General features: G+C 39.2%; 1 protein-coding gene and 1 long non-coding RNA gene across 2 annotated transcripts in view; one reads left to right on the forward strand and one right to left on the reverse strand.

Annotated features, from left to right (window-relative positions):
- Positions 1-12,020, reverse strand: part of LOC116828246 (rap1 GTPase-GDP dissociation stimulator 1-like) — a 55,136-nt gene that overhangs the window by 22,106 nt on the left and 21,010 nt on the right. Inside the window, exons 3-7 of the mRNA XM_032786341.2 lie at positions 8,320-8,442; positions 8,021-8,146; positions 4,867-4,995; positions 3,281-3,406; positions 1,788-1,931 (exon numbers count right to left, since the gene is read on the reverse strand). Coding sequence (XP_032642232.1) covers positions 1,788-1,931; positions 3,281-3,406; positions 4,867-4,995; positions 8,021-8,146; positions 8,320-8,442 — 648 coding nt within the window. The remainder of the gene's footprint in view (positions 1-1,787; positions 1,932-3,280; positions 3,407-4,866; positions 4,996-8,020; positions 8,147-8,319; positions 8,443-12,020) is intronic.
- LOC116828248 (uncharacterized) lies at positions 4,995-7,949 on the forward strand. The gene is made up of 2 exons (XR_004374484.2): positions 4,995-5,385; positions 6,032-7,949. It is a non-coding gene; the product is annotated as an uncharacterized LOC116828248 (long non-coding RNA).

The following is a 12,020-nucleotide window of genomic DNA, read 5'->3' on the forward strand; positions in this document are numbered from 1 at the left end:
ATATGCTCCAGTCTTGCATGAAAGGACCATCCTCTTCAGAAGGTGTGAAGTTATTCAGTCTTATGGTAGTCCACTAGTGGGTTTCTCTAAAGCAGAGGCATAATACAATAGCAATTGTATATGAAGATTTGGAGGAACAGAGCTGTTCACGCTGTGTTGAACTGACACTTGTATAAATCTGTCCTGCACAGTGCAAAGTGTTTTCATCTTCTCATGAAATCAGTACCTTGCAATGTGATCACAGTTGAGATAAAGGCTAGATCGTGTGTGTATTACACATGTAATCCATGCATGGAAATCTCATAGGATTTACAAGTGGGGATTGAGGGAATTGTATGTATCTATTGTGTTTCCAAGTGTTCGGTGTCACTGCGTTACTCATTTCATTTAGCCTATGCAGATCTCAATCTTAAGAATGAAAGCCATAGATTTGTGATCTGGAACTAGTTCTTTATACCAAGACATCCAAATATGCTGTAGTGTTTAACTCAGAGAAATGTTTGCCACAGCTTCATAACTTTTAAAAAAAGTTTTATTAAATTGTAAGTTACCTTGAGATTTTGGCAAAGGATGCAATGTAAATGCATGATTCTGTGCACTTATTAATTCATGTAGCCCCAAATGCTGCAAAGCTGTCAACCATACAAGGCCAGCTGAACCAAATTACAATTAGGATCAGCAGAGATAGCTAACATTTTTCTGCTATACCTTATGGTTGAGTATGGATTCTATGTCTCACAGATCTAAAGCAGAATTTCAGATGTCTGACATTTTATGCTATGTTTTCAAAAGCTGCTGCTAAACTCTGTCCCTTCTCACAGTACAGCAGTGAGACTGAGGAAATGAAAGGTCTAGGGCAGCAAAATGTATATTCTAGAAGGTTAGTGTTCTCCATTTTCAGTACATAGAAACATGCAATACAGAGCAATAAAAAAATTCTTATGTTTCCTTCCTTCATTAATTCAGATGGCTGAAAAATACTTGGTTCATTTTTGAACAATGAATGAAGAATACATCATGGGTATTTAAATGTACGGAGTAAGTTAAGGTGTATTGAGGGGGAAAATTGAGAACACTAGTCTATCAGATTGTCATGTCAGAAGCCAGTTTACTTGAAAGGATCCATCAGACCGTGAAATGTCTTCATGAGAAAGGGGGCAGATACAGGGTCTTCATGTAGACCTATGACTGCATTAGTCAGCAGCAGAGCTTCATCTGTGGAGACTGATGTAGGCACTGTCTGTACTACAACAGTAGTATTCTTAGTCCCTCACTTCACATTATGGGCCAGATTGTGGAGCTACGCTGGTTTACAGCAGCTAAGGATCTGGCCCTTTAAAATTGGAGGTTAACTCAAGTAGTATAATTTGGTCCTATATCTGAGCTTTTCTTACTTTTGGGGAGGACTGTAGATTTCTGGCTACCCACAGGAGTCAGATTATCACAAAAAGTTGGAGAAACCCAGCTCTAGATGGATTGGACTGACACACAAAGCCACAATTAAGAAGGTAGTACCCTATTCTATTGCATTTCTAGCCTAGGAGCAGGCGTAGTGGCATTAAATGCCTGAGGCAAAATGTGTATATGCTTGGAGGAAAATATGGCAACATGAGCTTTACAATCATACTGTAAGTGGAAAAAAAAATAGAATGGTTGTTGAGAAGAATTCCCCCAAGGAATCTTGAAACAGGCTGCAGCTGTGCCTGCAGAAAGGAAATGAAAGCACAGGAGCAGATGTCAATCCCTGCTGCTAATGGGACTTTCTACTACTTCTCCATGCATCTTACCTCCAAGGAGCAGAGACACAATGAGATTTGATGCAGCCTTCACACTGCACATATCTTCTGCCTGTGAACTGCCCTGGTGCCTCAGCAGGATCTCTGACAGTGCCTCATGCACACCTGTCTCTACCATTTGCACTTTCAAAGCATCTGCAGAGGTCAGGAGAACATGCATATTAATGGCTTCTCTTTGAGTCACTGCATAAAAAGTGAATGCAAGGAGACTAAATCCCCAATAAATTTAAGTCAGGATGTTTCCAGGTGCAGTAACTTGTGGGACTCTTGTTCATAAACAGGGCGGTTGCCATTTGAAAACACTACACTCACAATAAATACACCTTTTAGACAGATCATTGTAATTTTTTTTTTAGCAGAGGGAGGGAGAAGATGAGGTAACTGTGGAATTTCTATTGCAATTTATAATGTTTTGTGCTTTTAAAAAATTTCATTTCAGATATTCTGTGTCACATACTTTATAACTAGAGTGATATCTTTTGAGAATTGCAAAATACTAATGTGAAAGACAAAAGTATACTTTAATAGGTGTTTGTTGGTGTTGCCAGCTTGCAACTTGGCAACACTATGGCTGTATTTCTCAGAGTGGGGGGATTTTTTCCCCAGTGGTGTTAATACTGAGTTTTGTTCAAACTCAATATTAACAGCATTGGTAACATCTCTAGCTATTACTCTTTTCACTCCAGTGTGGGGAATGCTGTTTGACCACTCATTCCACTAAACTTTCTGGTTCTGATAAACCCTGAACAAATTGCGTGAGATAGCAATGTCTTGAACAAAACAAAACCCCACAAATATTTTGATTGAGGAAATGAAAAACTGGGCCATTTCAGGCACCCTAAAGAAGTTCCTTGGACATCATATGAAGACAGGGGCCTGGTCCCTGTGAAACCTGGATGTGTGATCTCTTTAATGATAAATACATACACAAAGGTAAATATTTGGAGTTAGAAATATTCCTGGAAATACCATATCACTAAAATTATTGATTTAGCATTACTTCAGTGAATCAAATGATAGTTACACTAGCCTCATTAGTCAACCACTGCCGATTAGGATTGTTTTAATAAATGGGTGGTTTTTATCTCCATTTATACCCATTACAGTTTTTGAATATATTTAGGATAAGCTCCCAGTAATTTTTTTTGAGGTCCTAGTAATCTTCTGCATTCCCATACAGTATGGAGGCTGTGTGTATCATACACAAAGTTATCAAAGGGTTCATTTCACACCACTACCTCACCATATATTTTATTCAGGTTCATTTCCTCCTCCACTGTCCCACAGATCCACATTTTAAAATGATGGGTGAAATCCTGGCCCCACTGAAGCCAGGATTTTGCCCATCGTTTTTGTGAGGAGGGGCTTATGTTCCTGCCTCCAGTAATGGAATGCCACTGAAAACCCCGGAGTGTTCACTGTAGCCACTATGCTAGTATTCTCCCTACTAAGGAGCCTAGTCGTCAAGATAAGAGAACCCTTACCATTCTCTGCTAGCAGCTGTAGAACCTCAATGATGGTTTCTATCCTCTGATGATTCTCTGTCCTTCTCAGCTGCTTCACTAGATGTTCAGCAACCTTTGTCTTGCTTAGCGCCTCCTTAGCTATCTCTGTGTGGATAATAATGGCGTTATTTTGTATGTTTTCACACCTAAATGTAATACTGTTCAAAAGAAAAAAATCTCCCCCTAGGGAGAGGAGTGGATGCTACTTTGAATCTAGTTGCCTTGCTAATTTGTCTCCCCCCGCCCCCAAAAAAATCCTTCCCCTCAAATGATTAGATGTTACATATATGAAAACAAATAATCTGCCTCATTTTTCTTCTGCTGTCTAATCCAGTTGTGTAATTCCTGTGGCTATGCCTTTTTAATAATGGTCAAGCAATTGCTGTCCTAACTCCATTGCATTCAGTGGCAGTGATGAATCCATCTTGTGGTATGATAGCATGTACCATTTTACCAGAACATTTTCTATGTAAAAGAAAGCATCCCAGCAAGAATCTAACCAACCTGTTCAGGATGGGCACTTGTAGAGCTTGTGTGGAAAGCTTTTAACATATGTGCCATAATGCCATGAGACATAGAACATTTAACAATTTAAGAAAATATGTATAAAAGGACATGGTTGAAATAGAATATATCCAGAAGGCAGTACTGCCAACATTAAGAGTTCAGAAACAGTCAGCCCTTCCCCAAAAATCATGAGATTTTTTGAAAATTCTCATGATTTTTAAGCCAAAAACCCAGTGGAGGTTTTTTTTTAAAATTTGTCTTCTGTTTTGTGAGCTTTTAGGGTTTTTGTTTCAAGATTTTTATCAGCAACCAAGAGGGACAGATTTTTTTTTCCAAACCAGATTTGAGGTTCTCACAATCACCACAGAATTTCCATAGTAAGAGAAATGAAAGACTTCACACCTGATTCTTTTCTCACTAACTTTGTATAAATCAGGAGCAATTCTGTTTGTTTGAAGTTAGTGAAACTTCACCATTTTTAAACAAGTTAAGTGAGAAAAGAATTAAGCCATTTTATTAAGACCTATAAAATGATGAATGGTAGAGACGGTGCATCAAAAATTCCTAGTGTCCCTTGTCCTGTATGAGATACATGAACAAAAAGATACTTAATGAAATTAAATTGCAACACATTTTAAATAAAATGGAAGTACTACCATATACTCTGAAGTCAATAGAGCTACATCAGTTTACACCAGCTACATTTTCTCTGGGAAGAGGCTAGGACATGTATTGAATCTTAATTATGTATGTGGCTGGTCAGCAACTGCTACAGGTTTTGGTGTTTAGTTATGAATGATTAGAGTATATTTAGGTTGGCCACAAGGGGGCACATAGCAAGGAGGTAAACCTCTGTGTAACAAGAAATAAAGACAGTCTTGCCTTTATCCCAACTGCAGGTTTCTAATCTCTGTGCAGTGATTTTGTCTCATACTAGGTCAAAACATTTGCCTACTATGGCCAACCCGATTTGTGGAAACACTGACTAAGAACAAGCCAGTGGTAGCATGAAAAGGAAACCAATACTGTTGCAAATCTGGGAGTGTTTTAATGCCCACCTAGGTTTGCAAGATTGCATAAGGCCGACAAGTTGACACGGACAAGTGGCTCACTGTCTGGGTAGTCAGTTAATATCCTGACCAGTGATGTGATCACTCCTGCCTCCACCAACTGCTCCTGAAGGTCACCTGTAAATCAAAAGCATACAAATGAAAGGCAACAGGAATGTCATCTTGGATTAATCCATCATTATACTAACGAGGAGGGCCTGGAGGAGGTATCACTGAAGTAAGAGTTAAAACAAAATGTTGCTGCAAGATACAGACTGGAAATAAGGTGCAAATTTTAACTGAGGGTAATTAACCATAGGAACAATTTGGGTTGTGGTGGATAATCTATCACTGGAAATATTAAATTTAAGATTAGATTTTTATTTTAAAAAATGCTCTAGTTAAACAGGAATTAATTTAGGGGGATCAAACTTTGATCACACTAGTCCATCCATTCTGGCCTTGTATCACATGATCTTGACTCCATTGTCCTTCCAAACTAACAAGAGTTTTACCTTGCCAATTCAGGTTAAATTATATCCAATAGAAGTTCTGCATGTGGAGGGAAAATGAATTCTGCTGTGAAATTACAAGATCAGAACTGCATCTTTAAACTCTACCCTCACAATAAAATTGTTTTTTGGGAACTGAGCAGTTAGGCCATTATAAAAGAGCTGTTAAGGCAATTGTAACGGGACTGAACATGTCAACGAGAGATGATACAGCAGCCTAACGTAGGAGATGACTAAAATGAAGACTAAGGGATGAGGTTTTGCAGCGCTTTAAGGATGTCATCATTTAACTGACTGCTTACCTCATTGTGGGTAGTGTCAGTAGCCCTAAATTATGGAGCAGGCGGGTAAAGCTGTAGCAGCACAAGATTCAGGACAAACTTCTCAGGACCATTATAGATTTCAAGGCCAGAAGGCATTGTGACCATCTTGTCTGAGCTTCTGTATAACACAGGCTGTAGAACTTCCTCAAAATAATTCTTAGAGCATATCTTGTAGGAAAACATTCAGCTTTCAATTTAAAATGGTCAGTGCTGTAGTATCTACTACAACCTTTGTGTGATGGGGTATCTGCCACACATTGGCATGTAGGGGGTTAATAGAGGCCTTGGAGGCTGCACAGGGAAGCAGCCAAATAGGAAAGAGGCTGTGAAGAGCAGCAGGGCTGTGCAGGGTCAGTAGCTGCATAGAGCCCAAGGAAGGAAGTTTGTGTTCCTAGCAAGAGGAAGGCATGCCAGTACTTTGGATGGAGAACAGTGTCTGAAGACCCTAAGGTGAAGTGCCGGGACACCAAGGGAAGAGGCTGAGGGAAGCACAGCAGTGATAGGGAGTTAAGGAGACATACAACATGGCTATTATTGACAGGGTCCCTGGGTTGGGACCAGGAGTAGTTTGCAGGCCTGGGTCCTCACCACTGGAATTGGCTGGACAGTTGGACTGCAGTACTAACCTGCAGAAAGGGGGAGTACAGATGGTGACATGCCCAGAGGGCTGTGTCATGAAGAAGATGCCACAGTCCCTACAGTGACATGGGTCAGAGAGCAGAAGTGACAGTGGGCAAGGCACCATGGGGAGAAGGAGCACCGACCTAAACAGCTAGTCTCCAAGATGGCAAGGAGGGGTATGGTGAGTCACACCCCGTCATACTGTGGTAAATTGTTCTAATGGTTAACTACCTGCACTGTTAAAAATGTATGCCTGGCCCTCATGCAGGTATATGAGAGGGGGAACAGGCAGAATCTTTAGGTAGGTCCCTCAGTGTATCAGTCAGTACAAATGAAGTGGAGCATCAGGCTTAGAGGTGGTTTTGGTTACTTTACCCAGTGGAGCAGGATGAGAACTAGCAACCAGATTGTGACTCTGGTTCACAGTCTAGTTCCAGCTGTGTTCCTGGGGCAGTGCAACCCTGTATCTTGCATGAAGTTTGTGACACTGCCAAAACTTAGCTCTTTGCATTCTAGAATAATTGTGGTTGTTTCTGAGAAGATGACTTTATGAAAGATAAAGGTTCTAAACATGTACCATTACAATATATGTTCTCTAGAAGGAAGACAGCATTATTCTTTCATATTATTTAAACAGCTGTTCTCTTTCAGATGGAGAGGTAATCTGTGCTGTTCCAGTGCCAAAGAGTCTTAGGACATATAACAGCACTTCAGTTTAGCACCTCTCTGTATGGTGTTTTTATGTCTTAGAAGCCATATCCTCAGCTAGTGTATATCAGCATAGCTCCACTGAAGTCAATGGAGCTGCATCAGTTTACAAGAAGAGGGAATCTGGCTCTAAATATGCACGGTTATTTTCCCACTTATTTATGGAATTTCTGACAGATTCAGATAATTACAGCTATTCCACTTCTGAAGCATCCAACCTACCTTATCTACAATATTTAAATTCCCAACATGTTGCACTGTTTTGAGTCTCACCAAAATAAATCAAAGATGCCACAATATATGTCCAGATTTTTCCCTATGGCAAATTTTCCTAGCAGTGAAACAGTATAGTTTTATAAACATGTTTTACCATGAGAGGCAGTGCAATTCAGTAGTTAAAGCAATGGACTGGGAATCAGAAGACCTGAGTTCTCTGCTACTGACTTACTGGGTGATCTTGATCAAGTCAGTCTATCTTTGTTTCCCTTCCTCCTTTTGTCTTGTCTATTTAGACTAACTTCTTTGGGGCAGGAAGTGTCTCTTACGTATGCATGTACAATGCTTAGCACAATGGGGCTCTGATCTCATTTGGTGTCTAGGCGCTATTGTAATAGAAATAATAATTACAACGTAGTAAGAGGCAGTTTAATAAAACATGTTATTCCTAAGTGAAAGCTACTTAAATGATTTGGCTGGGGGGTTGGTATTAACTTACTGTAATTACAATGAGTAAAAAAAAGTTATTCAAAAGTGACTAACCCCTTAATTATAGTCTTCTTGCTGTCAAAACCATGCTGTGTTTGCTAGTATGTATCTATTGTAGAAGCCATTGGAAACTGAACTAGCACCACTGGCGCATAGCACTACATATAAAGCATGTTAGCCTCAGTCCAAGTAGAAAGCGCATGTTTAAAAAGAAAAAAACAAAACCCAACCAACCCACAACCTTGCTACTGTAGCCAGAATGTACAGCACTCCTTCAGCAAATTGAGTACTTACTGTTTTCATAGCAGATGCGGCCAATGGCTCTCCCAGCATGAAGCAACATCTCTTGGTCCGTGCTTTCCAGCAGAGGTACCAAAGCTAGAACCAAACCTGCATCGATACATGGCTTCTTCATTTCCTCTGCACAGACACAGGAGAGAAGCTGCTAGCAACTTGCCTCATTGAAATAAAACCAATACATCAACTGCAAGGTCAATAATTAGCATCCATGGAACATGTAGATAAGTAGATTGAAAGTATATAGTAATAACAGGTTTAACATTATTTATAGGAACACTACCCACTTTACGTACCATTCTTTGCTATCTGTGCAATCACCTGGGCTGCCTTTACTGCACAGCTTGGATTACCTTTGAGAATTTGAGCTAAAGTTGAGAAAATCCCAGTGTCTGTGAGTAAACTGGAGGATCTTTGCCCTGCAATGATAAAGAAAGTTAACAGTAGCAGCAATGAATTTAATTTACTGTATTTGCCTTCATGGTTTCTGTAGAGGTCTAGGCAGTGTTTTGAATCAGGGCCTTGATTCCGCAAGGTACTTAAGTGCCTGCCTAACTTTAAGCATATGCAGTCACTGGGACTACTCATTTGCTCAAAGTCAGGTAAGTGCTTAAGAACCTTGCTGAATGGGTCAGACCTAAGAGGGGAAACATGAATGTGGATGGTGTCTGACCTGTCAGCAAGCAGCCGTACAGCTGCTCCTAGCAATTAGGACTGACATTATACACTTACCTCACAATAGGAATCCCTGCTGTCTCATATCTAATTGTCATCAGGACACAGTCTTCTGGAGGATGGATATATAAACAAACAAACAGGCTCATGTCAGCTGGGGAACAGTGGTGGGAGAGGGAAGGTTGGTCTTTTGACAAAGGGCTGTAAGAAATGCTACACTTTCCTGCTTGAGCATGGGCTGATACAAGTCTTTTTATGCTTTGACACTGGCTGAAGGAGGCTAAAACTTCAATAGAAAAAGTGGGACTCAGCCTCTTCATAAAAATTTTTCCTAGCGTAATGGGTTGCCTTATTCTATAGTCAGTCACACATACCTTCCATCGTATGCTATCCTGGAATAATTCCATGTTGTATGTAGATAGTAATAAAGGTTTTGTTTTTTTTTTAAAGTTTCTTTATCTGCTAGGATGGATTGACCACTAGCCTGCTTTTATTTATTTTTAAACAAACAAACCTGCCCCCAACCGAGGCAAATAGACCATTATCATACATAAGTGACATTTATTGACTGAAATCATGCTAGGCATTTCTAAACATTTTACTACATTGTTGTAGTTCAAGCAAAGTAACACAGCTGTTAGTAGCTCTGTGATAATAGGCATATCTCTATTGTGGTCTAGCACGGTGTTTGTGATTCACCTCTTACTTTCAAGAGACTTTCTAATGTTGTTCTAAAAAGATCTACGTTTCCTTTCCTCAGTATCCAGAAACATGTAATCTGAGGGGTTTTTGGACATGTTTTCTGAAAGCACAATTTATTCTAATGAAACTCAGTAAGTAGCAGCATACACTATAAGTAAAACTAACATGTTTGTTTGTAAAATGTTGCAAACAACATAAGCTAAATATCACCACAAACACAGCTAACAAGATTTCCTTCTTAGATCAAGAATAAGATTACAAGAGGTTTGTGTATAAAACTCAGCACAACTTTAAATATTGAACTCCAATCATCATTTGCATAACAGTATTTTTGATTGAGGAATTTGGTGCCAAATCAAATGCCTGGGCTGACAGGTGCAAGCTTCCCTAGTGCTACTGTTCCAATATACCTGAATCCTTAAGTACAGCATCTTCCATCTTTCCAGACCTGTGCCCCAGTGTGCAGAAAATATATCTGTGCCAAATTATGCAAATCTTTGTTATGCAGGAAAGTCCCCTAGAAAATCTCTTGTGATTTCTAACAGTGATGAGCCCAGTCCTGCAACCTTTTATTTGTGGACAAGTAATGAAGACAGCTGGCAGTACTGGGCAAGATCCACTCCAGGACAGAGGGATTCTAGCATGCCATTGAGTAGACATAAGAACTCTTATATCATCTTCTCTGCAGATGGGGGAAGAGAGCCCAAGGACAGTTGAAATCCACTTGAACATTTATTATTGAGATTCCTCAAGGGTCAATGTCTGAAATAAAGTTAAATGAGGAGATAGAATAAAGTTCTGAAAATATGATTAGTGGGTTTCTTTCAGGAGCTGTCAAATGCATGTGTGTTGTACAAAGCACACAGTCTAACCTTCAAATGCAGACCATGTTGCCATGGCGACTGAATAAATCCCCAAAGCTCTGAAAGAGAGGCAACTAGTGCCAAGTGAATGTTGACAGGTAAAACCAGCCTACTGCCACTTCAGCAAAACATAAGTGAAGCTACAAAAAAAAAAAAAAAAAAAAAATTAGCCCTCAGACAGGCCTATTTACTGAATCTTCAAAGGTGTGTGGTTTTATTTTTGTAAGTAACATACTTGGGAGAAGCAAAGGGCTCTGGGGAATAGGTTGGGACTGCCAGACCTTTCTACACAGCAGCCTCTGGAATTAACACTATTAGGCTGACAATGCTTCAGAGAATGGAAAGTGAGATCTAGCCTGTATAGTACAGATGACTTGTCACCGTCTGCAGCTTTAATATTTAAACCCATGGTGAAAGAATGTGAGCCAACCCCTTGGTAATAATGAAAGAACAGAGTTTCCCTGATGTCCAGTAGAAAGGCAGCTTCAAATTAGGTTGCTTTTGTAACATTCTCTTTCTAATCTGCAACAGCCTAGTGTTTTAATCTTTTCAGTGTCCTCATCTTTTCTTTGGGGGTATGACAAGTGGGGATGAGCAGATCGTGAGATGGGAGGATGGGTGGTTTTTAATAAAGTAGCTGGGGAATAGTGATTGTTCATAACCCTGAAATGTTCATAACTCTGAACAAAACATTATGGTTCTTCACAACTGAACATTGACTTAATACAGCTTTGAAACTTTGCTATGCAGAAAAGAAAAAAGCTGCTTTCCCCCCTTTTAAAAAAGAGTAATTTACATTTAATACAGTACTATGTGTGGGGTTTGTTTTTTTTGGGGGGGGGGGGGGGCTTTGGAACTGGAAGAACATAATCAAGCAGCAGCAAATGAGGTTTGTGGTTGACAGGTCTGTTTAACTCTGGTGTATATAATGCTGAAATTCTACTGTAATGTTCATCATGTATGATTATTTGAATAAGCATGGTTTATTCACAAATCCAAACTATTTCAGGAATTTTAGCACAGATGTTTATTCATATGAAAATTCCTAGTAAAAAGTTCATTATTTTCCTGTTTAAAATGATTCACTAATCCAATCAGAGAGTAAAAACAACAACTTGTGACAGAAGTGACCAACCACACACCATGAACATGAATAACAGAGTGGAAGTGAACAATCTGATCAAACTGTAGACTGAAATTTGTAACAGAACTTCCAACTTTGTAAAGTTAAATGCAGCACTTCCCAAGTGAAATGAACAAACAGATTGTCTTTTAAGAAGATACTGTGTCACTATTAGTGTATCAGCTTTTAGAATAAGAAATTTGTATGACTTATTTCTTTATTAAAATAGTTTCAAGTGAGTGTAGATTTCAGATTTATTATTAAAGGCTTCAGTTAGTTTTCTAGTCATACACCTTGAATCACATTCCGGTATTTTAATTGCTGTCTAAATGTATAACTTAGCCTAGTGCTTTACTACAACTAGTTTCTGATAAAACAATCTATTGGGAAAGTCATCAAAAGATGATTTTAGGATTCAGGCATATTTCTTAGGTAAGAAATTAAATCTGGAATTTTTGCCCCTTCAGATTTTTTTGATCAGTATATTTGTCCGGTCACAGTCAGACTTGAGGAAACTCCAGAGTTTTAAATCGAAGTGGAACTCTATTTGCTGCTGTATTTTTGGATCAGAGGTAGCTAAAAATAAGACATTGCTCAAATGATTTATTGAAGCTGCTGGCCTGTTCCCTATTCC

This window comes from Chelonoidis abingdonii, chromosome 15, assembly GCF_003597395.2.
Source record: "Chelonoidis abingdonii isolate Lonesome George chromosome 15, CheloAbing_2.0, whole genome shotgun sequence".
Taxonomy (NCBI): Eukaryota; Metazoa; Chordata; order Testudines; family Testudinidae; genus Chelonoidis; species Chelonoidis abingdonii.